Below are 26,019 nucleotides of genomic sequence, written 5' to 3'. Positions count from 1 at the left end.
ATTTTGGTGTTTTTACTTTACTTGTTTTTATGCACAGGACAACAAGCGCAACCTCCAATCAGGAATGTGACCAGTGACAAAAAAAACTGATTATGATAATATGATTAAGTTGGATTATTATTATATATGTAGCATTTTTTTTAAGAAAAGGAGTCACAAAGTGCTGCATAACAAAAGACATTATAACAAAGTAGAAGACTAAACAACAGACATGAATTGCAGACTTCAGGCTAAGAACATAAAAGACACTAAAAGACTTAACAAAGGCAAACAAATGGGTCTTTAGCTGCTTTTTAAAAGTATGCCCTGATCTTAAGTTCAGTGGGAGAGAATTTCAAAGTTAAGGAGCTAAAACCTTGAAAGCACAGACGCTTTTGTCCTGAGTCTGGAGCAGAAACAAGGCAGAAACCTTGATCAGAGGACCTGCTGCTGATGTAGGGCTGCAGAGACTCTTTTAATGTGATGAGAAGCCAGTTTAAAGAAATCAGAATGGGAGTAACATGATACCTTTTGGAGGACTTGGTCAAAAGCTTGCCAGATTGGACCGCTTGTTGGCAATTCATTGCTAAAACAGGTGAAAAGGGAATTGAATTATCACGTCAAAGTCTGTGAAGTTGTTAGGAGAGTCATCTTCATGCTTTAGACTTACCTCAAGTGTTTTGCATAAAACCTGTTCTCTATTCATCAAATCCTGCCTGAGTAACTGTGAGGTTGAGTTATGTCTTTGTACTTTTCAGGGTGTGCATGTGCAGATCTGAGCACACGCACATATTGAAGTACACGAGAGTATGTGTGTAATAATTAACTATTACTAAACACGGCGTTCTTCCTGTGACCTTTCAATTAAAATCTGGTGTTCAGGGAACCTGAGTGCCTCATTAAAAAGAGAATAATTAGGAACTTAATTTGCATATTCGGGACGGATACATTCACGTCGCATGCCTCATATAACATCTTTCTTATTATAATAAAACATATCAACATGAATAGCTTGAGTTGCTCATTGACCAACGTGTATGTTGAAGACGTAGCAAGACGTTAATTATCATCAACTTGTACGCTGAAGTGTTGCATCTTGCCAGAGGCTTTTGAGAGCAACCAGGAAAACAGTCTCTCAATTGCAACCAATCATGATCACTCTCAGCAAATCAAAAACAATTAGTGGCATTAAATTACAGTCAGTGATGAACTCTCGTCACCCGAGAACTTTGCTCCTGCAGCCCCCGACCTCCATATTTCCACTCTAATGCTCTTAATGAATTCATGTGATCCGGCAGACGTTTTAGTGTCAAAGTGTAATTGTAAATGATATCCAGAGGACCTGAGCTCAAAGTGGAGGGTAGGAATATTCTATTTATTGCAGAAGCTGCTAATATTTAGTAATACCCAACAGTGTTTGAAATATATTCATCATCATCCAAACGCTTGTCAGTGTTTGATCCACAGTTTGCACATTACCTGTCCCTCTGAGGATTTTAGGCCTTTTGATTACAGAAAATCGGTCCAAACTGATAGATTTGTGGGAGGTTATTGTCGTTTGATACACTGTAATTGAATCCACAGCTGCAGAGAATTGAGTGTCTGTTGTTGTTTTGAACCCTAACCAGTTCAAGCTGCGTTCATGCGTTTGAGGTATCGGAGATTTAAATAAATGTTAGCATTAGATCACTAAATGTTCAAGTACTGGCACGGCATAGCAGCCCTCCTCTTAACTAAAACATCTTGTTAAAATGTAAAAGTGTGTTTCTGACAGGCTGAGCTATATATCACCAGCCGTAACAACTGAAAATTAATGTTACAGAATATTTTCAAGTATTATATTTAAAGGAATACTTCAACCCAAAAAAATCCATTTGTAAATCAGTTATTCACCCTGTGTTAGTATGAGTACGTGTGAGTACATTGCAGAAAAAGGATGCTAAGGTAATGATGAATTGTGTCGTTACACAGTTCATCCAGCAGAGGGCACGTCTACTTACAAACCGATGTAAAAGCTGCTTTCAGAGATGTCAACTGGATAAGTGGATAAGAGCTTAAAGTGACTGTAAGAAAAGTATTATCTGCCTTTTAGAGCATAAAACAGCAAACTTAACAAACTTCCTTTCCCATTCCTATATCCTATCCTATCCTATATAATAATTACATATCCAATCAAGTAGTCTGCTTACAGTGTTAATTCTTTGCTATATTCACGAAAGAAAAGACATTTTTAAAAAAACATTTTAAATTAGAGTATTTTTTTTATCATCAATCACTTTTCTAGGCCGACTACTGGCCGCTGCTGCAAGAACATTTAAACAATGATTAGAAAAAGAAAGTCCATGAAAAAGGTAGTCTCCTCATAGCTTATAATAAACCGCAAAAAGTGAGCCAACAAGATGCAGCAGCCAAGCTTTGCAGTACGTAGTGAGATTTTGGTTTTAAAAAATGTAATTTGGAAGTAGTGAGCATAAGACTTGAATGGTTTGTGTGAGACCTTGTAAACAGATGTTCTGATATAATTTCTGTTATTAAAATCAACTTCCATTTACTTAAATTCATGAAGATTTTTCTAAATGTCTCTATGCTTCATTCACCTTGGATGCATACTAAAAAAAACAACTTTTATCCTCAAATATTTAATCATAAATTCACAAAGTTTTCTTTTTCTTTCCTTTAAGTGTGTTTCAAGTTTAATACCTTGTGTTTTTACATTAATTCCTTTTAGTTACATTTTTGGTTGATTTATGAGAACATATGAGCCTGTGCTGCAACTCTCATTGATCAACTCATGACAGGAGTTTCTGGTTGAGAAAACATATTTGCATATCCCTGCATGGGACAGAAAATTGCCTTTGAGCTACTTAAAGTGAGTCCTTAAAACTTTGTTTAGGCTATAATGTGGGGTTTTTTCTGAACTATGACATCATATGTGACTTTTTTTTTTAGATTGATGTGTTACCAATCACCCTCATGAAGTTATGTTGACAGCATTTATAGTCGTTTTCCATAAAAAGGTTTCTGGGGAGATCAATCTTCATTGTCATTGAACCTTTACAACTTTGAACAATACTGCATCTTTAAAATGGTGGGACATGATGACATCGCAATGACATCATGCTTGCTTTACAGGAAGCGAGCTGCGTGGTGTTACAGATCAGATAGTCTCTGTCTCAGTTGTTTACTTTCCATAGGAGTAAGTGAAGGTGATTGGCTGATTAGGGCTAAGAAATAGAAGAAAAAAAAATTATCTGATCAAGGACTTCCGGTTACAGTAAATAAAAAAATATTGCATGAAAAGTTCAACACATTCAGAAGTAAAGAAGAGAAAGACTGCATGTTTATAGTTTATCAGTTTGTTGTTATTTTAGAAATAGTTTCATTAGACTCTTGGCTTGTTTTTTAGTCTTTATTTAGCCAAAAACTAAAGACATTAGGCCCTTAGTTATGATAACAACCCTTGCATGACCCTCAAGTTGTAGCAATCAAAAGGTGTTTTCTTCTGTTTCTGTTGTTGCTGGTTGGGACAGGACAGTATTGTCCTAATTTGCATATTCATGACCCTTGTGTCTCATTCTTTGCTTTCTGATTGGCTCACAACCCCAGGAGGACCTACTATTCATACTCTTATTACCTGTAAGTAAACAACCAATGAACAATCAGCTCACCCGGCTGCTGTTATCTTATTGGGCGAATTATTTAGTGGCTAGTTGTTGTTATTTTTAAAGATGCAGTATACTTTTTTCAAGTCAAAACACATTTCCAGCTCTTGACCAACCAGCCAAAGCCATCCTCATTGACGCCTTGCCAGGGTGGGGGTCAGTTCACTTTCATGTCAGTCAGGTCGGGATTTTCCTCTTTTTTTTAACCATTTATATAAATATTTTTAAATGCTTCAACATTAAAAATGTATTTTAAGTAAGAGAATGTTGATTGTTTCATCTATAAAAAATAACAAAACATAAATAAATGGCAAATTCACTTTTAACGGGACTTAACTGACAGTGAATTGACCTCAGCCCTGGTGTCCTCTACATGCTCCAAAGTTGCTCTGAAGCAGGCTTATGAAGGCCAAAGTGGGCCGTAAACCAGATCAAAGCAGGCCAAAGTGGGACGACACAGGCCTGAGCGTGTTATTTGAAAAAAGAATGCTGCACTTGTGACTTGTAGCTCTTTGTGTGCATGTAGTCATGTGATCATCCATCCGCCCATCAAGTCACAGGTATCATGGTATCTCTGCTGCACATGCTCAGTGTCTCCTCTCCGGTTCAGCTTCCTGCGTGGAGCACACAGCTCTGATTTTTGGTTGTCCTTTGGTGGGTTTTCTCGTGTTGTGGGTACTCTTTACTTCTCTTCTCTGTCTCTTATTGCTGCGCATTGGCTGTGACCAAAATGGATCCCTGAACTGCACTCTCTTTAAGAAGAGTATTTGGTGCACAATTTAGCAGTGACAAAGACAAACTTTTGAACAAATATAGACAAATATATTTATTTATCATTACCTAGTGTCTGAATTCACCAGTCAAAAAATGTGACATGACAATGTTTCCGTATGGTCCAGCTGCCTCCTGTAGCACCTACAGTCAGCTTCTCCGAGTTAGTAATTCCTCAGTGTTCATCCTTTGGGAGGTTTTTTTACCGCAAGCTGAATTATCAGCAGAGGTCACCTCTTGTCCAAAACAAAGAAACCAGCTGATTAATACCAGTAAAAATACCAAATAAAGTACTTTCATTTTAAAAATCAATGTTTTTTCTATGCTGTTTGGTGGAGAGCAGCATAACATTCGCTCAGCTTGTTACTCTGATAACTCTGACATCAGATGACTATTAACGTTCATTCTGCAAAATATATAGATAAAAGCTTTAGAGATCTAAAAAGTGTAGCTTAAAAATGTGGCTTAAAAGTGGAAAAAATGCCAATTTAAACCACAACGCTGATTCATGCTCAAAGGGGATTTGATGCCATTAAAGTGTGACCAAATGAAACAGACTGTTACCTTCAATAACCTTAAAATTACAGATTACTCTGGTGTGTGAATATAAGTATCAACTCAACATAATATATAACATGTCTAGTCGTTTTTAGACATTTTAATTAACAAAATGACACATTATAGCTTTAAAAGTCCCGTGAAATGACGTCAACCCAATGTGATAATAGCTATGGAGAGAGAGGCAATTTGATTTGATAAGATGGACAGAAAATGAGATTGTTAAAAGACAATTTAGCATCTTTTCAAATAGATTTAGGAACAACATTTAAGTTACAGTTTCTATTATTGTGCTCAACCTCTTTGACCCTTTTCCACATTTATGAGTTAATCTCCGGGCCTATTTTTCTTACAAAGATTAGCTTTTTGCAGGGTTGTCTTTTTTGGGTTGTTATTCATTATTAAGAGATTTGCGGGTTGTCTTCTTGGCATAAATTTTCCATTTTAATGGTCAGGCACATTCAGTAGCTATTATAGGAACACCTTTTATTCTTAAGTCCAATTCACAATTTAATTTTACGATTCAGACCTTGGAAATAAATAAAACTATAATAAAGTCAAATAGAGATTAACTCAACTTCTGGTCACAGCTGCCTCCCTCTCCGTCTCTCTGTTTCCACTTCTCTTCTCCTTATATACCATTTATATATATTTATGGTGCTATACACAGCATATGGTGGTTTATAATACATGCATCGCCTTCTTTTCAATTTTCATGTTTTCTGTTCGACAACCAATAATACACAAACACCCACATGAACAGCTGCACCTGGTCAGCCGTTAAATCAATGTTCCTGAGTGTGTGCGTGTGTGTGTGTGTTTGAGTGTGTGTGGTCGTAGAGGTGGAGTTGGTGTATTTTGGGGGTAAAGAGGTAAAATATACAACAAAAAAGCATGCTTTCTGTCTGTTTACTGGGAAGAAATCAGAGCCGTACATTGTTACATCAGTCATGCAACAATCAAACATTTATTTCCTCATTAAAACATTTTTTTTCACACCTTTGTCGGAGCTCAAACTGCTACACAAGTGAGGAACTAACGCATTTAAAGCAGCAGGTCAAGTAAAAAAACATAATAGATGTTTGCTCTGCTGTACAGATGTTGTCCTAACTGATGTACATTTATGGCTCTGGGTACAAAATGTTCCTGCATGCTTGTCATGCTCGAAGTATTAAGCCCTCTGCAGTTATTTTTCCTGGGATTTTTATGTATGGCACACACTAAGAGAGAGTTAAACCTGAATGTGATACCTTGATGTTTTGATTTTAAGCAGTCATTTTTCTTCACCAGGCATGATAAAGAACAGTTTGTGTTCCTTACAAGAAAAAAGTGTTTAATTCCATAATATGACAAACAGCCTGTGATGAAAAATACCAGATTAGAATTAAAAATCAAATCTATAGAAAGACAGTGTACCGTTCTCTCATCATTCTGGACTGACTGTTTAAGATGTGACCTCGAGTCCTGATACTCACATGGTGATTCTTTGGTTGGTTAATGGTTTTCCCTGAGCTTCTCTAGATAATAAATCACCCCCCTTACTGTTGTTTTAATGGGATTTTTCCTTTATCTTTGCTGTCGGATGAAAACCAAATATTCAATATTTCTGTCATTTTTCTCTTTTGTGTTTTTTCTTTTTGTTTCACTTCATTAAAATCCTATCGTCTGATAATGCAGAAAGCTCATAAAACTACAAAAATCAGTTTAATTTAAATGGCTTTCATCTGACAGCTCATCTATGGTACTGAGGTTGATAACAGGTTTTCCCTTTGCTACTTGTAGGCTTTAGGTCATGTTCCCTGGTCTGTTTTAGACGCCCTCTGCTCCTTTAGCTGAGCCTGTTACATGCTGCCATTTACAAACAAGCCTTTCCTCTACCTCCCTTGCCTGTTGGCTCCTCTTCTATTCCTCTTTCTTCCTTTTCTTCTTTTCTCCTCTTCCTTGTTGGGTCTAAACTCTGCATCTTGAACCAGCAGCCTGCAGCCCATGGCCATGCTTTTATTGTGAAAAGAAAAAAGTGATTCTACCTACTTCATGAAAAAAAAATCATACTATTCTTTAAAATTATAGACATTTCCTGACAAGGCAGTGGTCTGCAGGCTGGCTTTTGTTTCTTTGCTCTGTTTCTAAGATGCCTGACTGTGTTTGTCTCTGCCCCCCGACAGGAAACTGGCTAAAAAACGTAAAGATGCCATCGGAACGACGCGGCAGGAAATGACTCACATGGTGAACGCCATGGATCGCAGCTATGCTGACCAGAGCACTCTGCACGGAGAAGATCCCATGGCTGTGACGTTCATGGACTCTCACAACTACAACAACAGATGTAGGTTCATAAACAAGACTCATGCTACTATTACAAGTATTATTCTTGATCATCTTCAAAACAAAACAGCCAATAAGTGCACTTGGAATCTAATATTCAGTGTTTTACTCTAACAAATCTACATATTCACATCTTTCCTCTCTTCCTTTCTATCTTCACTGATTAGACTTGAATTTTGCAAATGCAAAGTCATTCTTACTAACAGCCAGGTTACAGTTCTGGAGCTCAGTTTTCATCACAGTAGTTAAAAAAAATATGGAAACAAGTAGAAGTATCTTTATGATTGTTGAATCTTCTCATCATTTCTAATGAGAAAAGCAACAAATCTTCGCATTGTAGAACCAGAAACTAGGTTATGTTTGGTGATGATTGACACGATTATTCAACGATCAAAATAGTTGCCAATCAATGTCATGTTCGCCTAATCATTTCAGCTGTTGGAATAACAACTCAAGAATAGTTTTAACATTTGGAAACGAAGACCGATGACAGTGGAGAAGAGTGTGTGAAGTTTACGTGTTTGTATATAATGTGTGATGGAAGAACTGCTGATAAATCGTTACAATCTCAAGTTGAATAATTCATGATTTTTCCAGACCATGTTGAGCAAAAATGTCACAATAGATGTTTAAAAGTATGCTTCACCCAAAAATGCCCATTTGTATATAAATTACTTATCCTCTAATACCTTTAATTCTATAAGAAAATGTCATTTTTCGTCCAAAATTGTGAGTAAATCCTTGATGAATTAAAGTAAAAGAGAGACACTTTTTGGAAGTATTATTATCATACCAGTTTTCTTTATGAACTCAAAATGAGCAGTTGATGTACAAATCGCCATTTTGCGGATGATTTTTTTCTTTAAATCATGACTGGAGAATGTGTACAAAAGCACAGCTCCTCTTTGGATTTTCCTGATGTTCACTGCTCACTTTTAAATCCTCATGTACGTGAAATTAATTTTAGAACATTTTCCTCACCGTGTCTCCTCCCACAGTGCCCAACGATCCTCTGGTTCCAACTGCCGTGCTAGGTGAGACTTCTGGCATGGTTGGACATGTCACATTCACCACCAGCTCCCTTTAGTCATCACCCATCTCCATCCTAAAGCCCCCGTGGTTGTACGTCATTGTGCGTCATTATGTAGCTCCCAATTTTGTCTCCAAATACCCGGTTTAAATGTCAGACATGGTCACAGCTCCCATCACATCCTGCATCCTGTGTTAAGCACTTTGACCTCTGTTAAGTACTTTATGTTTTTGTGGGTGAACAGTTTGGCTTGATTGACATTTCAGTACCATAGTTTTGTCTCTAATCTACATTTAAGAACAAACTTTTCTAATATTACCACAGATGGGGACGCATGTAATCTGCAAGCAGCGAACAGAAATGAACACAATTAAAAAGAAACACAACAAAAAATACAAAATAGATGACTGGATTTTGTTCAAAGTCAATCTAAGGAAGTGAAGTGATTCAGAATATATGAGGATGGCAAAACTGCGTGTTCATCTCTTATCTCTTTTTTTGCCACCTAGTGCCAACTCTCTGTGTAAAACATGGCCGGTACTAAAAAAACTCCATCAGCCAAGCACTTCATCTGTCGTACTGTGTTTTCCCCAGGTTCAATCACTCCCGATCCCAGCCACGGTTTCTGTTTCCTACTGAGAGTTATTGATATTCACAGTAATTACCATCATTCTCCCTTAGAGACCTCATTATTTCCACAGTTTGGAGTTCTTTTAAGGCATGCCATTTCCTGTCCCAAAAATGACAGAAACTGATGCTTAAAAGGAGGAAGACAATTTGTCACATTGCCACCGCAAAACGACTGCACATTAAATCTGTGACATCAAGTGACAGTGAATAACTTAGTGCCTACAGGCCTGTGTGTGTGTGTTTGGCAGAACGTTTTCTCTGCACTGGATCTCGAAGTCTGCTCGAGTATCTACCATCTGTGATATTCCCTCGGCTTGTTTTGTTGCCGATGCCCCACTCTGAATCGTGTCGTTTTCTTGCCAAGTTGGATGTTCCTCCAGCCCCGGCGTTGTACTGCAATGTGTGTATCTTTTAGTTTAGTCTGGTGTTGACACTGCAGCATGATGTGAAGTTCTAACATACCCTTAAGGGCTTCGCAAACCACGGCGCCACCAAACTGTGTTAATTAACTGATCCGTAGCCTCTAATTTGGAGTGAAGGCCGCAGTTACAATCTGTCTTGGCCAATCACATCACAGAGTGGGAAGAAGTAGCAGGAAGGAGCGATTTAAGAGGCAGTGTCGGGTCAAGTTTACTGTTAATTGGCCTGACGAGGGGCTCGGCAAACCTTTAACAATCAGTAATGAGCTAACATGTCCTCAGAGCAGAGGAAAGCAATCGGTTGGATGAAATAAACAGTGTCAGTTAATAAACAGTAGCGAAGATGAAATCAGTTGGTTGTTCTGCAACCCCAAGCTACTCCATTATACAAACTGTCAGTCTGTGCATTCGACTGCCAGCTCACATTATCCCACACACACGCTGCACAGGAACGCTCACCTGGAAGTTCTGCAACAATTTGACCCCATAATTACCTGTACTTTGTCAGTGTGCAAGCTTTTAAAAGACAATTATATCATGCTAAATTAAACCTGCAGCCTCTTTGCACAACATATCAGATGATTACTCATCTGTGGTTTAAATGTGTTGTTTTATTCCGCATATAACAGATATATCATACAACTCCAGATGCTGAAATATATTAATGTGGTGAAGTTTGTAAATATTGAAGAAAACCACCTACAGAAGGTTCAGTTGAATTTATTTGTATAGCATCAAATTACACAAAAGCAGTCAATAGTGATTTATATGTAAACAAAATGGCAAAAATGAGCAAATACACAGAGATATCAATGCTTTTATACATATAGCATGCACGCAAACAATCTTACTGTACAAATATATTTAGGAAAACACTTGAGTGAAAAGGAAAATCTTTAAAAAAAGGTGCACAAAGCTTGGAATAGTAGAGTGAAATATATGTTTGAATCTATGGTTTGTATACCACTAGAGGGCATTGCAGTGGACATTAAGGCTCGTTTTAAGTTAATCTGACCTGCTTTAGTGTCTTTAATATTGCTATAGATGTTGTTTTAGCAAAGTGGAAGAATGCACACAGTGTATTTGGGTCGTGTTCCATTGTTATTTGACATCATCTTCTATTATTTTGGATTCATCCATTATATATAAACCTTTGACGTGCTTGTAGAATGATCAAAGTTGTTAAAGTAACCTTTACAGTCTTACTAACAGATCCTCTTATCCTGCTGTCTGACTAAACCCTTTTTACTCTGCTCTTTTTCTGCTGCTTTGACATGTAGTTCCAATCACAGGTGAGTATCAACACAGGAAGCAAAATGGTTTGAGAAAAAAATGCAGGAGAACAAAAAAGTTTACATAAGTTACAGTAATATGCTATTTTCAAACCAGTATTCAGTGAATGCACATGATTTTATCAAACCTGCTTTAATTTACAAACATCCTTTTACTACACTTTTCATCACTCAAGCCTTATAGGAAACTGGATAAATTTGATTTTGCACTAATAAATGCAATGGAAATTGTGGTTAATCTGCGATTGAACTGACCAGTAATTTCTCTCCTTGTAGATGAGAACCACAGCGGCTCTGCAGCGGAGAACAGCAGACTCCTGGATGTTCCCCGCTATCACTGTGAAGGAACCGAGTCTCCGTATCAGACGGGACAGCTGCACCCTGCCATCAGAGTAGCCGACCTCCTGCAGCACATCAACCTCATGAAAACATCTGACAGCTACGGCTTCAAGGAGGAGTATGAAGTAAGATTATTATAAACAGTACTTTTGTGATTATGCATTAATAGTAGTATTAGTAAGTTGGTTCAGTAGCAAAAGTGCCAAATGTGTTACTAGTAGCAGTGGTGGAAGTACTGTACTATGGGTTATGTGTACTTTATTTGAGTATTTACATTTTATGTAACTTTACACTTCTACATCACTACTACGGCAAATATTGTACTTTTTTCTCCACTATATACACTATATAGCTTTAGTTACTTTTCAGGTCTAGATTTAACATAAAAAAACATGAACAAACGCCTGAGGAAGTGTCTCCTTTCACCATGGATGCATGCAAAAAAACTAAATTTTCTTTGAGGTAACACAAGGTCAGCAATTAAAATACAAATGGTTATTTTGCAGGTAAAGTATTCATTTTAGTGTAATTCAGAGAAGAATATTTCTGATTCTGTATCGGAGGACTTGACAGTGCAATACAGTAAGATATCTAAAATGTATTATAACCACATTTTAAATGTAGAGAACAACAAAAAGCTTATAAAGAAAATCAATAGTGCTTTAGTCTGTGCTTTGGCTCTACATTTAAAAGATAAAGTGACTATTAGGCTTGGATTGCCTCTTAATTTGAGAGCATTTTCTGCTTTATCGACTTAACAGTCAAAGAGCTACAAACTTTATTTTATTTCCACTTTTTATGTATCTAATAAGCATTATATCACAGTTCACGCGCCAGTTGAAATAAAGTCATTAAAGTACTTTTCAGCTCGGAGTTATCCAGTAGGGATGACAGTGTTTAGGATCCACGAAGTGTAATTTTCTTTTGAATTGTTTTGCGTGTTGTTGGTGATACAGAGTTTCTTTGAGGGCCAGTCGGCCTCCTGGGACGTGGCCAAGAAGGAGCAGAACCGGACCAAGAACCGCTATGGAAACATTATAGCATGTAAGCAAACAGGTTTTATTTCTGTATGTTCACACCTGAAGTAACAACCTGCTTTAATGAAGGAAGAAAGGGGAAAAGAGGGGGTCAGAGACAGAGAAAAAATACAAACAATATGTTCGCTTTTTGCTCTAAAATGCCCTAAAACAAATATTCTCTTTCTTTTTGTTTCCTGTCTTTGTTTTCATCTCCTCCTGTTTGCTCTCTCCAACACTGTCCTCTTGTTTCTTTCTCTAGATGACCACTCAAGGGTTATTCTCCAGCCCATAGAAGACGACCCCTCCTCCGACTACATCAACGCCAACTACATCGATGTAAGTGGAAACGCATCGAATGCTACTATTGGCTCCCAACGAAACCAACGAAACCACACTCCCTCGCTCGTATGTCAGGCCTCTATACCTTTATTGCGTCTACTAGTCATCCATCGTGCCATTTTACGCATCCAGCCACTCCGAAAACACATCATGCATACAGTACATGTGTCTTTCTCAGGTGTCAGTTCTGCTGTCTTTCTCCTGTCTCTTTCCATGTGTTCATGTGTGCATCCATCCTGAGCTTATCATTGTATCCTGATACAGCCCATTTAAATGACTGTTTAGTGTTAAAGTAAGTAGTGTAGATAGATAGAGTAATGATAAATTAAACAGGAGCTTTTTAGTTATCATTTGGTTTTAGTTGGACACAGTTTTACAGAAATAGAACAACCAAAAGAATGAAAAATGTTATTTCTTTGCAACTTGAGTCTCTAAATTACATAGTTTGACTCAAAGTATGACGACGGGAAACCCTTTACTCCGGGCTACAAAATACCCTGGTACAAAACACCTTATGAATCCACAACTTATCATTTTTACACCTTTATTTTTATATATATTTAACAAATGAAATACAGCCTTTTGATTAGTAAACTTTGGATGTGCTGCTAGAAAAGAAAGATTTTGTAACTCATGGACAAAGCCTGGCTAGCTGTTTTTATTGCACACTTATGACAATAATTTAAAAGAGCCCTTATGTTCAAACCAACGGTGGACTAACACACAAATAATCACCAACAACTATTAAAGTCATTTTCCATGCAAAAATGGCAGATTTTTGGACTTTAAAAACCAAACATTTAAAGAAAATGAGGTGATCATTTTTCACTATTCTGATATTTTATAAACCAAACAACTCATTGAGAAAATTATCAGCAGATTAATTGATAAAGAAAATAATTGTTAGTTGCAGCCTTCAGTTATACAGCTTAATATCAATTAGCAATACAACCAACTTCCCCACTATAGCCTGACAAGAATTTACCAGAAAAGAGGCAAAACTCAGACAATTGAAAGAACTGTCAATAAATAAAAAGTTTATGGACACCACAATTGGTGCAACAATCATTTTTAAGCTATGTATATGAAATAGTCTGACATGTCTTATAGAATCAGCGATAGATAACAACTAAATAGACAACACAGAGACGTAAACATAAAACTTAAAGGGCATTCAGAGAGCACAGCCAGTTTTTCTATAAATTGCAGACAAACAAACCAAGAAAAGAAAGTTACAGGGTGCTGCAGGAGAGTGTTATCAATCTTCCCATTAAACTCTTGACAAGAAAGAGTATAAAAAGTATTTACTTAAAGTCTCTGCATTTAGCCTGAAGGTTCATTCATCCTTTAAATGGTCCATCCATCTCATCATTCATGCATTTCATCTGTTGTTTGTCTGTCCACTCACCTGTCACTTCATCTAAATACATCCATCCATCCATTTGTCCATCTCCACCTCTCCACTCTGCTGACAACAATCATCGCATGCTAGTCTCTCACATTGTACTTTTTTTTTTTTTTTTTTAGAAAATGCTAATACTGCTTATAGCATGCTCTTCTTTAATATCATGATTATCAACCATTAAATCTATTACATGCATGTTACCACCCACATTAAGCTAGAATTGGTATGGATAGAGTGGACACTCTCTAGTGTATCCAGCTTATCACGACTATTTTTAGCTGTCGTGCAATCTGGATTGAGTTCTTTGCATCAGGAAGTGTCCTTTCTATCCAGTCTTATTCTAAGTTTTATGTTTTTTTCTGCATGTCCTGTTCAAACTCCCATTATGTCAATGCAACTTTTCTTTTTCTGATTGACACTCACTGACATTGTTGTGCTTTCTTTCTTTCTTTCTTTCTTTCTTTCTTCCACTCGTTCTTTCTGCCTGTGGCTTGGGCTGTAGATTTGGCTGTACAGGGATGTAAGTATCACTGTGGATTCTTTCATTCACGCCCCTGGACCTTTACACCTGTACGTCCACTCATACACTGGTCATTACATGCATCGGTGTTCGTACATTTTCAGTTGCTGGGGCCTCCGCTGCACTTTCACCCCATCCTGCCCTTCCACCAGTCTTCCTTACATCCCACTATGTGCTGTAAATTTGCTGTGTAGTAGCTTTTTTTGTCAGGAAATCCCAATAGATGGCTCTCAAAGCTTCTTTTTTTTTTTTTTGCACCTGTCAGTTGATATAAAGGCAGCAGGCATTTTGACTGATTCTGGCTGGGCTTAATCCTGCAGCTTTGTTTTGATAATGCAGAAATGTCAGGTCGGAGAATTCAGAGTAAAACTTCCCCTGAGTCCCATCACCTTGATGAGAGGACAGACCTTTCTATTTCTTGAATACAAATAATATGCAGTGCAAATCACTGTAGCCCAAAAATGACAATTACATTCAGTATATTGTCAAATAATTTACGTTAACTTTGCAATTTCCATAATGTTTTCTACCGCCACAGGTGAGAACAGGCTGACAGATTAGTTTTGACAGTTATGTCTCTTACTGTGATTATAGATTTTTTTTTTAACCTTTTTTACAAAGCAAAGAATGCACAATTTTTTTATGGCTATTGAGTATTTCTTTTATGGCTTTTTGTTTTCAGGGCTACCAGAGACCGAGTCACTACATTGCTACTCAAGGTAAGATTCTGCAACTGTTCTGAATGCAGGGTTTTACAAATAAGACCTTTTTCTTTGCACATAGTCATCATATAAAGTACTGCATATATGTATTTGTGTATCTGTGTGTAGGTCCTGTTCATGAGACAGTGTATGACTTCTGGAGGATGGTGTGGCAGGAACAATCAGCCTGCATTGTGATGGTCACCAATCTGGTCGAGGTTGGAAGGGTAAGTTGCTCTTTTTTGTCTCTTTTTTATTCTGTTGTGCAGTTTGACTGTGCGAGACATTTATTCCTGGCGCTCATAGTGTAGTTGTTAAGTAATTGCATAATTATATGCGTTTTCCCTTGCAAAGATTATGCATGCCCTTTGACAGCTGGATAACACATCAGAAATCATGAATATGAATCATTTTGAAGTAGCTTTAGCCTGCATGCACGAAAGATATTCTGCAAGTACTTTAGGGTTTGATCGTGTTAATTTCACTTTAATTTGCCCTATTTGAACCAAAATGTCAGTCCATCTGCCATGTTTAGGGCGTTATAATATATATATTTTCTATTACTGAATGTAAGATGGTATTGTTCTGCAGGACACGTTTTATTATAATCTTTTTACTGTATTTGATAAAATCTTAAATATTATCTTTAACAGGTTAAGTGCTATAAGTATTGGCCAGATGATGCCGAGGTGTACGGAGACTTCAAGGTGACGTTTGTGGAGGTCGAACCTCTTGCTGAATATGTGGTTCGCACATTTACACTGGAGAGGGTGAGTGATGATATTTTAGCTTTGCACAATGTCTCTGTGTTGATTTGCATTTATTTTGTGTTCAGCATCATAAACAGTATTACAGAATACTTGAATTTGAAATGCATGCCCCTAAAAATGTGCAAATTGACTAGTTAAGGTTGTGTTGTCTCTGCTGAGTGAAATCACAGAGCTCTGTGTGAATTAACTGGTTGAACATAACATGAAAAATAACCTAAAGATGTCTTTTGTCTTTGCTCAGCGTGGTTTCAACGAGGTGCGGGAAGTCAAGCAGTTCCACTTCACAGGCTGGCCGGATCACGGAGTCCCATACCACGCCACGGGACTACTTTCCTTCATCCGCAGAGTTAAAATCTCCAATCCACCCTCTGCTGGGCCTATTGTGGTCCACTGCAGGTATAAAAACACTCAATCTGCAAAATTAGATAGAAAATACCCATACATAGTTATAAATAAACACATAAAAATCAGCTTTTCTCTCAATTTCAGACCTAAAGACTGATTTCTGTGTGTGTTTGTCTGTGCAGTGCCGGAGCAGGGCGTACAGGCTGTTTCATAGTCATTGACATCATGCTGGACATGGCGGAGAGAGAAGGAGTGGTCGACATCTACAACTGTGTGAAGGCTCTTCGCTCTCGGAGGATCAACATGGTACAGACTGAGGTGACTGCATTACCCATCCTCCATCTGCATCCACATCTTAGAGTAAACCCTCAGCGTAAGACTCAGCCATCAGCATGGTGCAGGCTGAAGTGACGACATCTACCTGCCACCCACTCATGAGCATGTCATCTTATCACATAAACACAGAAAACATAAGATTTTATATATATATATATATATATATATATATATATATATATATATATATACTGGTACGATTATCACTGTGACAAAAGTAAAATAAGCATTTTTTTCAAGGATTTGAAAAGAGAGGTTACTTTGGGGCCATCGAGTGGTAGCATGAAGAATTACACCGTAGGAAACTGTAGCGCATGTGGCATCTTGAATGAAGCACCTCCATCCCACAATGTTTTAGTGGAGCTGACACGATGGAAATAAACAAATAAATATGCATTATTAACAAGCAGACAGTCGACTAACTGATCAACTATCAAATATCATCAGTTTAAAATGAAAATACTGATACATGTATCATATGTATGATCTGCCTTTATTTTGAAATTCCCACTTGTGGTTTTCAACCCTCCCAAACCGCCCCATATTCGTAATTTTTAATCTGTTCATGATAAATCATAGACCAAGAGGTGATTCATTAAAAAAAATAGGTTAATCAATAATGAAATGAATGAAAAATATAATTACTCACAGCCAAAGGCAAAAATACGATCTATCTCTACATATATTACAGGTTCTTTTTCATAGTGTTAGCAGTGCATTCAATATTTTTTATAGTTCTAGTAGGTTGTATCATTGCTAAAAATATATTTTTTTATACTAAAGGTTTTTAGATACAATTTGCTGTGGTGTATTGGTGCAAGGAAGTAATGTACTAAATATAAATACATATTAAGAAACAAGTGCTTCAAGTAAAAAAAACAGCAGCATGAATAGAATATATGAAGAATAGAAAAAGTCAAAACACAAACAATATTAAAAAAAATAAGAGAAGTTAAGAAAAAAATAAGAAAAGTCTTGTGGTTGGTATCTGTGCTTGGTACACACCATGGACAAATTGTGTTTAATGTATCTCCGTAGACAACAAGGCAGTTACTTTGACTGCATACAGACTGTGGGAATCACAAGCTCTATTCATTCTTTCATGTTATCACAATAGTTTTTTATACGGTCAGTTCACATCGTAATACGTACAAAATATGAGTCTGTAGCAGTGTAACAAAAACAGTGTTATATATTTATTTTTCATCATACCAAAGACATTCTCAGCCCTTCACTAAAGCAGCCTTCAGTTCTCTCTCCGTCTCTTCTTTGAACTGAAGCTGCAGCTGTTTGTTGGAAAGATCCAGCAATACAGTTTCCTGTGCCGACTGACTCACAAGTGAAAGAAACCAAAACTCAGCGGTCGTCATCTCATCTCATTCATGGCTCCATCTCCCATCAGCCATCACTCACTCACAGTGTCAGCATGCTCACTTTCATCTGGCATCACAGCTGCTTGTGTTACCCATGTGACACACTGTGTGTGTTTTTTACTGTTTGCCAATGTTTTTATCTAGGACTGAAAGGTGTGTATAGTGCGTGTATTTTATAATATGCATGTCTTGAATTTTATGTCTTCAGGAGCAGTATATATTCATCCATGACGCCATCCTAGAGGCTTGTCTATGTGGAGAAACAGCCATACCTGTCTGTGAGTTCAAAGCTGCTTTTTATGAGCTGATCCGCATCGACTCGCAGACCAACTCGTCACATCTGAAGGACGAGTTCCAGGTAAATCAAAATGTCTTCTGTATCTTCAGCCCTTAAAGAGACACTGCCTCTAAAATCTTTACTAAAAATGAATTTAGAAGCTGAGTTTTTACAGCACAAAGCAATTATTTCAATGTCAATAGAAGTCTCTTAAAGCAGTGTAGTCCACTTCTCAGCTGCTCAGTATTTTTGCAAAATATCATAGCTTCAACAAAGTTTCTGGCTGTTTTTGAGCCACTGAATGATTAAGCCAGATTTTGGAAATTATCAACTTTCAAAATCCACTCCTGGTCTTTCTCAAATGATCAGCTCTGAAATGTAACTGTATCCTTAAGCTTTAACCCAGAATTAACTCAAAAAACTTTATCAATGCAGTATTTATTTTACCTTTCATTCAGTGTTATTCACCAAAATAAAACATTTGCAGAGGCAGTTATTCCTTTGTGTACTTGCTAATAGTCTTTCTTTGTATTAACTGGCACATTTCAGTTAATTTTTTATTTAATTGTTGCTTTTGAAAGTGCCTCTTCTTTGCTCAGATTGGTTTATGTTTACCAAAGTGTCCCTGGCTCAAGAGTGCACAAGCCAAAAGCAATGGTATCAAATATTTTACATAAAGTGCAAAGTTGTTGTTCGAATGGAAATCTGTTTTAAGGCGATGGGGACCAGACACATCTGCCAGAGCAAAAAAACATGAGCCCACCAATTTTCTCATTCTGTTTTTTTTGCATGATTTTAGAAAATATGTACAGCTTTTAATCTTTACTTTGCACAGGGAGGTAGTGTTTCATTTTGGACCCAAAAACTCTTATGCACTAACTTTTGTGTTTCACATCTCTCTCTTTGCACAGACGTTAAACTCTGTGACTCCTCAGCCTCAGCCTGAAGACTGCAGCATCGCACTGCTGCCTAGAAACCAAGATAAGAACCGCTTTATGGATGGCCTTCCTCCTGACAGATGCCTTCCCTTCCTCATTACAATAGACGGAGAAAGCAGCAACTACATCAATGCCGCTCTCATGGATGTAAGTGTAAAAACACCCACTAACATACAGTAAGGCTGTGTTATTTCCAACACATAGAGAGAGAATAGGTTGATGAGAACATGTGGAACTGCGATCACATAATTGTTAAAAAATGATACACTTTTAGGAGGTTAAGCACAAATTATGATAAAGACATGTACATCCAGATATGTATGCACACAGACAAAACACACATGCACACACGCATACACACACACACACACACAGACTCCCCTCCCTGTTTGTGTGATGCTGTGTTTGTGGTTTTAGCAGCAGAAGGCTAGAGACAAATCCAGGTTCTGAAAAGACCGCTAGCTTCTCTGGCCACCACCCAATCGTTAACAGCCTCATTGTTGCAGGAAGATGTTTACATCGGCAACAGTTGACAACATGTTGCCTTTGTACGATGACTTGAAAAAATAAAGTCATTAAGTAGGTTGAAATTTAAGGTAAGATGGCAAGTATCTGGTCTGACGTAATGATAATCTAATGTTGATTAGCAGGTCTGTTACACGAGACAGAGTGAGACAGTAAGGGGTGGGCTGTAGATACAGTATGTGAGTTTATAATAATGGTTGATAAAATGTAATAAATGCATGCTGTGGAAAGAAACCTGGCTTCTCTCCACCACAAAAAAACAACTTTATATTTAAAGTTTAGTCACTTACCTTTGGCCTCTCTCTAATCAAGCTCTCAGAGGAGTTCCAGGTAATGGGATTTTACTCTTAAATCTCCAATACTGGATTTGTTTCATGGCTTCAGTGTCGTTCTGCCACCAGGTTCATGTTTAGCAAAGCCATTCACACCGAAATCCGAAACCTGACCCCCCAACTCCCCCGACCCTCACGTTAGATCTCTCCTCATGAAGTCATTCACACTCATGTCACACATCTGGCTGCACATTTTCATTCAGGAGTTCAGTTCACTTTCAGTTCAGTTCAAAAAAATGTTTTTTTTTTGTGATTTTTTGAGTTTAAATGTGAACTTAAACTGAACATTAAGTAAACTGACCCTGTTAGATTTATAGATATATAGATGTATATTGTATTTGTATATGCCATGCATGCTCCTCACCCTCACATGTGATAGGCTCACCGCATGATCATGTGACCAAACATCACCCGTGTTGCTTGCTGTCCCACAAATTGTCCCACTTGGTGTTTTGATGTGTGTGTATGAGAGAAAGATGGATGTAATAAAAAACAAGAGTAAAATATATATTTAGGTATAAAACAGGATGTGTATGAAAAGTACTGCTGGATTTAAAAAGTGTAGTAAATGACAGCTGTGTGTGAATGAAACATCTGACATTGTTTCTGTTGTGTTTCCTGCAGAGCTACAGACAGCCTGCTGCGTTCATCGTTACCCAGCATCCTTTGCCCAACACCGTCAAAGACTTCTGGCGTCTGGTTTACGACTATGGATGTACCAGTTTGGTGATGCTGAATGAGATTGACCTGGCACAGGTAATTCAATATTATAATTTCATAATGTCAAACATCTTCCACTGTTTTTCCTTTAAGAATCTGAGATGATGATATCTTTGAGATATAGATTTGTCACCTTAGGCCTGCTCGATTCAACAATCATAACAACATCATAATCATAACCACATTTATTTCGGTCAAAATTAAGATTATTTAACATGATCACTTATTTACTTTAGAAACATGTATTTATTGATTGATTGATTTTCCTGCACTTTAGTATATTTCAACGGTAAAAAAAAACTACAAATAAATAATGAAAATTTGATTTTTAAAAATACAATATAAACATGCCACAACCTATTTTTCTCTAATGTGCAATATCCTGTGAAATGCAAAATACTCTCAGAAAAAAAACCTATCTGCAATATTAAAAACAAATATCCAACAGCAGCTATGTAAGTATTTTCATTATTTTATGTATATAATGTGCATATAATGTATGTATATGTTTTATGTTTTATATTTGATTTTTATCTTGAAACTACCTTGTCTGCATCTTAAGCTGCTGTGATGACCGAATTTCCCCAATGGGGGATAAATACAGTCTTATCTTATTGTCTATTAAATAATATGTGATGTATAAATATATATACACATTAAAATAAAAATATGTATACATACAAATAAATTAGATACAAATAAATAAGATTAGATTTCTCTCTTAAACTAGATTGTTATTCTTTTTGCATTTACTGTATGTAAACAGTGTAATGTTTGTGCTCAGGGTTGTCCTCAGTACTGGCCAGAGGAGGGCATGCTGCGCTACGGCCCGGTCCAGGTGGAATGTATGTCCTGTTCAATGGACTGTGATGTTATCAGTAGACTCTTCAGAGTCTGCAACCTCACCAGGGTTCGTACATTTATATTGTGTTGCAATAAGTGGTTTTCTTCCAGTTTTACTTTAAAATGTCATTGAAAAAGAAAACAAACAGAAACAGTCCTCTAAATGTGTGCTCTTTGGTCCTCCAGCCTCAGGAAGGCTACCTGATGGTTCGTCAGTTCCAGTACCTGGGGTGGGCGGGACACAGAGAAGTGCCCGCCTCCAAGCGCTCCTTCCTCAAACTGATCCTGCAGGTGGACCAGTGGCAGCGTGAGGGAGAGGAGGGAGAGGGGAGAACCATTGTGCACTGCCTGTGAGTTTCATACACTTTTTTTTTTAATTTAGCAAGAGATTGTTTGTGAAAAGCAATCAAAGGCTTTATAAGGAGCAAAAGAAGGTTCTGTTTACTCTGTGAAAAAACACTTGAAAAAGTTTGTTCAAGTGAAGATGAAAAGAAGAAAAAAAAGTTTCTTTATAACATGTTTGTTAACACAGTATCTGACAGTGACCTAACAAGGACTGGTTAATGCTGGTTAGCATGGCAACATTTGGTGATTATTATAAAAAGTGTCAATGATTCATGAAGCTCACTCAGTGTGACGCTTTTTCACCACAATGTTTTTTTCTAATGTTGCATAAAATTTACAGACAAGCAGGACGATTTGTAATCTGAGAGGTGGCAGAACTACAAATTGAATATTAAATTGTGCTTTTTGTGACGTATCTATGTATTATTATGTGTGTGTTTTACAGAAACGGAGGAGGACGTAGTGGAGTTTTGTGTGCCAGCAGCATTGTGTGTGAGATGGCCAAGAGGCAGAGTGTGGTCGACGTCTTCCACGCCGTGAAGACGTTGAGGAACAGCAAACCCAACATGGTGGACACTCCGGTGAGTTAGACAGAAAGAGAGATGGAGAGAGCAACAGATAACAACCTAAATGTTTGGTTTATTGACAACATTTGAATATATTTAATATATTTTAAAAAAGTAGACTTGCAGAAATAGATAAAGTTGTGGACTTCAATTGTTGTCCCTGGTGTCTGAGGTTAAGATATATGTTAGAAATAATTAAAAAAATCAAAGACAATCAAAACATAGTAAGAGCTCCTCATTCTATTAGGGTACACTATCTATTAATTTAGCTTTTAGTGCTTTAAAGGCAGAACTCTCAATTCAAAGAGGTAGCTTATTTCTTTCTGTGGTACCAGTATGCTTCACTGGCTCTGGTGTTATGACAGAAATCACCCACCTTTAAAAAAAAAAAAAAAAAAATGCCTAGTTTATTTTTTAGCTTAATTATTAAGTATGTATAAGGTTATTTTGTTAAACAAAATGGGGAAGATATGATTATCTCTGCAATAAAACTTTTGTTAAATTTGCTAAGTGAAAGGAGGATGATCCAGATATAAATATGTGGCTCCAGATGTTACAGCTCTCTGTGTCTGTCTGTCTACAGGAGCAGTACCGGTTCTGCTACGACCTGGCGCTGGAATTCATCGAGTCCTCCTAAACGGAGGAGAAGAAGACGAGGAGGAGGAGGTGAAAAAGAGCAGAACGTCTTTTTGCACTTCCTGTGTGTTTGATCCTTTGCTTTCGCTTGGTCCCGCCTCCCCTCTGTGGTGGCCGTTCTGTAGCACCCATTTTGCGTCCCTACAAATGGCACAAGCAAAACCGGCTCCTCGTGCAATGTTGTAAAGTATCCAAACAAAGGGAAACGTTGAGACTTTTAAAACGGAAGGAGCTGCATCGAGTGGAACACAGGGCGAGATGTTACTCCTGTTACTCTTTTACGCTTATTGTACAGCTTTTTGAGTGCCAGCGGGCCCCTGTATGTTTTGGGCCCCATTTAAATGTCTTGCCTCTCACCACAGCCCCCCCTCCCTCCTCCCATGGACTTGATGCCTCATGCTGTTTCAGCTGCAGTACTCAATGTGCACTGTAGATGTCTCCCTCCCCCGTGCAAGCTGCAACCACAGCTTTTTGAATAACTGCAAGTCTCCAGTGGCCCCACATTCCTGCTGTCATGCTAATTTCTGTAACAGTGTTGGGCACCTCATCACGGTGATGTTTGAGTATTAGCAGCCAGTACTTTTGTATAAGAACAAGAATCTTCAAAGTTACAGCCTGGCCAAACTCTGTGAATGCTTCTGTTTTCTACCACTTACATCAGCAGCATCTTCATGTTATTTTATTTTATGTATTTAAGAACATAAAAGCCACTTTGAACCCATTTTTCATTGGTTACATACAGTAGATTGTCAGATAACAGAATACATAAAGGGCTGTACCGAACTGTTCAAAGCTCAATTCAAATTCTAAATCAAAATTTAAGATCTCTTGTTTTGCGTGTCTATTCTTTCAATTTCTTAAACCTGATATTTCTGCACAGTTGGAGTTTAAAGTTAGGCTACACTAATATTCTAAATATTACACAATTTGTAGAATGGATGTTTTCATCTGCAACCAGGACAGAGGATGTTGGTACCTCATGGTTTTGCGTGCTGGCATTTGTTTTAAAAAGATAAAAAATCGAGGGATGTCTTGATGGCTCATTGGTATAGTGCATACCGCTACAGTTGAGTCCTTGTCAAGGCGGACCCGGGATAAAAATAATCTTTAAAAAGTTAAAAATGTCACTCAAGCGAACAAAACAAATGTGGTCGCTGCAGGCAGTAGCTTGCTGGTTTTGGCAGGCTTGTATGGTTGGTTCACATGGTATCACTAGTGATGATTTTCTCTGATCAATCAGTGTCTGGACCGTTAACTCCTAATTCTAGTGTCAGCTTAATTCATTTGAAACCTTGATCGGGGTGGTATCAAAAAAGTACCAGGTACTATCCAGAACTCAAAAATAAAAAAAGGCAGTGTCTACTCAAGTTGAGTCGAGCCGTACCATGCAGTGACTGTGTAGCATTATTTCCTACTCATGTGAGCCAAAATCTTCCAAAACAAAGGTCAAAAGTCAAAATTTATTGAAAAAGTCATCACAATCCTTTATTTTCTTAGCAAAATATCCTGCATCAAAAACAATGTTTTCACTGAAGTCAAAACTTTTGTTTCCTCAAAAGGTTTCGTCTCCTGTTTGCCGCACACAAAAGGAGACACAGACCTGTTGGCAACAATGTAACAGCACCATAACATGATAAGTTATATTCATTGAAAAAAGTTTCATTTAATTAAAAAGAGACTAATCGGCTGAATCGCTTTATTCAAATTGAGGATTTTGTTCAAGGATGATTTTTACCTGCAATGAGCTCATAAATGTGATTACGTACATTCAAAGCTTCTTTCAAACTAGACAGAAGCATTACTGTAAAAAAAAAAAAAAAACTTTCGGTACAGCCCTAACACACACACACACACACAAAGAAAACATCCTAAATGTTAATATAAGTTTGCTAATTGAAGTAAAAGCAGAAAGTTTACACGAGGAGTATTAGGCTTTTTTTTTCTTTTATATCATCATGAAGTGGCAACTCGAAAAATGTTAAGTGTAGAATTTTTTTTACTAAAATGTATCCGTAAAAAAAGTGTGACATGTATCATTGATTATGTTTTCTGCAGCCAATGCAGAGCTCATTTGTTGCATCATTTATTGATCTACTGGATAGAAGTTTTGAAGTCTTCTTTGTACCCCAAATTGTAAAAAAAAAAAAAAAAAATTTAAGATTTTGTTCAAACCATGTGACATTAGCATAATCATGTTTGTTTCAGGGCTGGGCCCAATGCACTTTCAATTCAGCCAATTCACAAATGGGATGTTTAATTTCAAAAACATGATCAGATTCTGGGTACGAGGGAATGATTTCCTCTTAGAAAAGACTGAGAATAAACAAGTGAGTCACCGTTTCCATTTCTGGTTTGAATGGAATTGGAAGTGAACTGACCCCAGGCCTCTTTTGTTTTGTGCACTGGCGGCCAACACTTTTTATTATTATTTTGTAGCTGATGTTTATTCATAAGCCAAAGACTTTGTGTAAATAATGTCTATATGGATAAAGCACATTGTTTGTATTTATTGTTTGTTTACTTGCATTGCTTGTAAGAACAATCATTCTTCATTCCATGTTTACTCCACTACCACCAGCGTTTCTTAAACTGTGGGTCGGGGCGCAAAATGGGCTGCAAGTCTGTTTCCTCTGGACTAATGAGAATATTAGACCTCTTCTCTTTTCTCAGTTCTGTACATCTCTAGGAGAGAGGAGCGATGGCAAAGAATGTGGCCGTCTATTCAGACCCTGTGAGATTTAAAAAAAAGTGGCGTGACACCCATAGGCCTCATTGTGCAGTGTTGTGATTTGAATTAAAGTAAAATTAGAAGTCATCATAAACACGATTCAGCTCTTCTAGCACTCTTCGGCTGGCATGTCAGGTGGGACGGACTAAGGTGAAAATGCAAGTAATCCCATTCATTTGAGTAGGGGAAGGGCACCGCGGTACGTGCTGCAGTGAATCCTAGAAAAAAGCTACCGGTACTGTTCGGTATAAGATGTCTTTTCACACCTAGCTGCTGTGAAATGAATAAAGCTGCCT

At 37.5% G+C, this 26,019-nt stretch overlaps 1 protein-coding gene across 19 annotated transcripts in view; it reads left to right on the top strand.

The window, feature by feature from the left end:
• Nucleotides 1-25,500, top strand: part of ptprk (protein tyrosine phosphatase receptor type K) — a 135,799-nt gene extending 110,299 nt beyond the window's left edge. Inside the window, exons 22-42 of one of the 19 annotated variants that reach the window (XM_059357107.1) lie at nucleotides 3,586-3,615; nucleotides 7,136-7,296; nucleotides 8,294-8,329; nucleotides 10,655-10,666; nucleotides 10,943-11,130; nucleotides 11,962-12,049; nucleotides 12,284-12,429; nucleotides 14,271-14,288; nucleotides 14,971-15,007; nucleotides 15,119-15,216; nucleotides 15,643-15,759; nucleotides 16,001-16,155; nucleotides 16,287-16,422; nucleotides 18,022-18,171; nucleotides 19,002-19,175; nucleotides 19,866-19,883; nucleotides 20,510-20,641; nucleotides 21,390-21,515; nucleotides 21,635-21,798; nucleotides 22,239-22,374; nucleotides 22,943-25,500. In XM_059357107.1, coding sequence (XP_059213090.1) covers nucleotides 3,586-3,615; nucleotides 7,136-7,296; nucleotides 8,294-8,329; nucleotides 10,655-10,666; nucleotides 10,943-11,130; nucleotides 11,962-12,049; nucleotides 12,284-12,429; nucleotides 14,271-14,288; nucleotides 14,971-15,007; nucleotides 15,119-15,216; nucleotides 15,643-15,759; nucleotides 16,001-16,155; nucleotides 16,287-16,422; nucleotides 18,022-18,171; nucleotides 19,002-19,175; nucleotides 19,866-19,883; nucleotides 20,510-20,641; nucleotides 21,390-21,515; nucleotides 21,635-21,798; nucleotides 22,239-22,374; nucleotides 22,943-22,996 — 2,176 coding nt within the window. In that variant the 3' untranslated portion in view covers nucleotides 22,997-25,500. Of the gene's footprint in view, nucleotides 1-3,585; nucleotides 3,616-7,135; nucleotides 7,297-8,293; nucleotides 8,330-10,654; nucleotides 10,667-10,942; nucleotides 11,133-11,949; nucleotides 12,050-12,283; nucleotides 12,430-14,270; nucleotides 14,289-14,970; nucleotides 15,008-15,118; nucleotides 15,217-15,642; nucleotides 15,760-16,000; nucleotides 16,156-16,286; nucleotides 16,423-18,021; nucleotides 18,172-19,001; nucleotides 19,176-19,865; nucleotides 19,884-20,509; nucleotides 20,642-21,389; nucleotides 21,516-21,634; nucleotides 21,799-22,238; nucleotides 22,375-22,942 lie in introns of all 19 variants that reach the window. The other 18 variants (XM_059357112.1, XM_059357108.1, XM_059357105.1 and 15 more) reach the window with 18 other exon arrangements.
• The last annotated feature ends 519 nt before the right edge of the window (nucleotides 25,501-26,019 follow it).

This window comes from Centropristis striata, chromosome 18 (genome assembly GCF_030273125.1).
Source record: "Centropristis striata isolate RG_2023a ecotype Rhode Island chromosome 18, C.striata_1.0, whole genome shotgun sequence".
Classification (NCBI taxonomy): domain Eukaryota; kingdom Metazoa; phylum Chordata; class Actinopteri; order Perciformes; family Serranidae; genus Centropristis; species Centropristis striata.
Note: the sequence above shows the minus strand (reverse complement) of the source record. Positions and strands in the feature narration are given on the sequence as shown.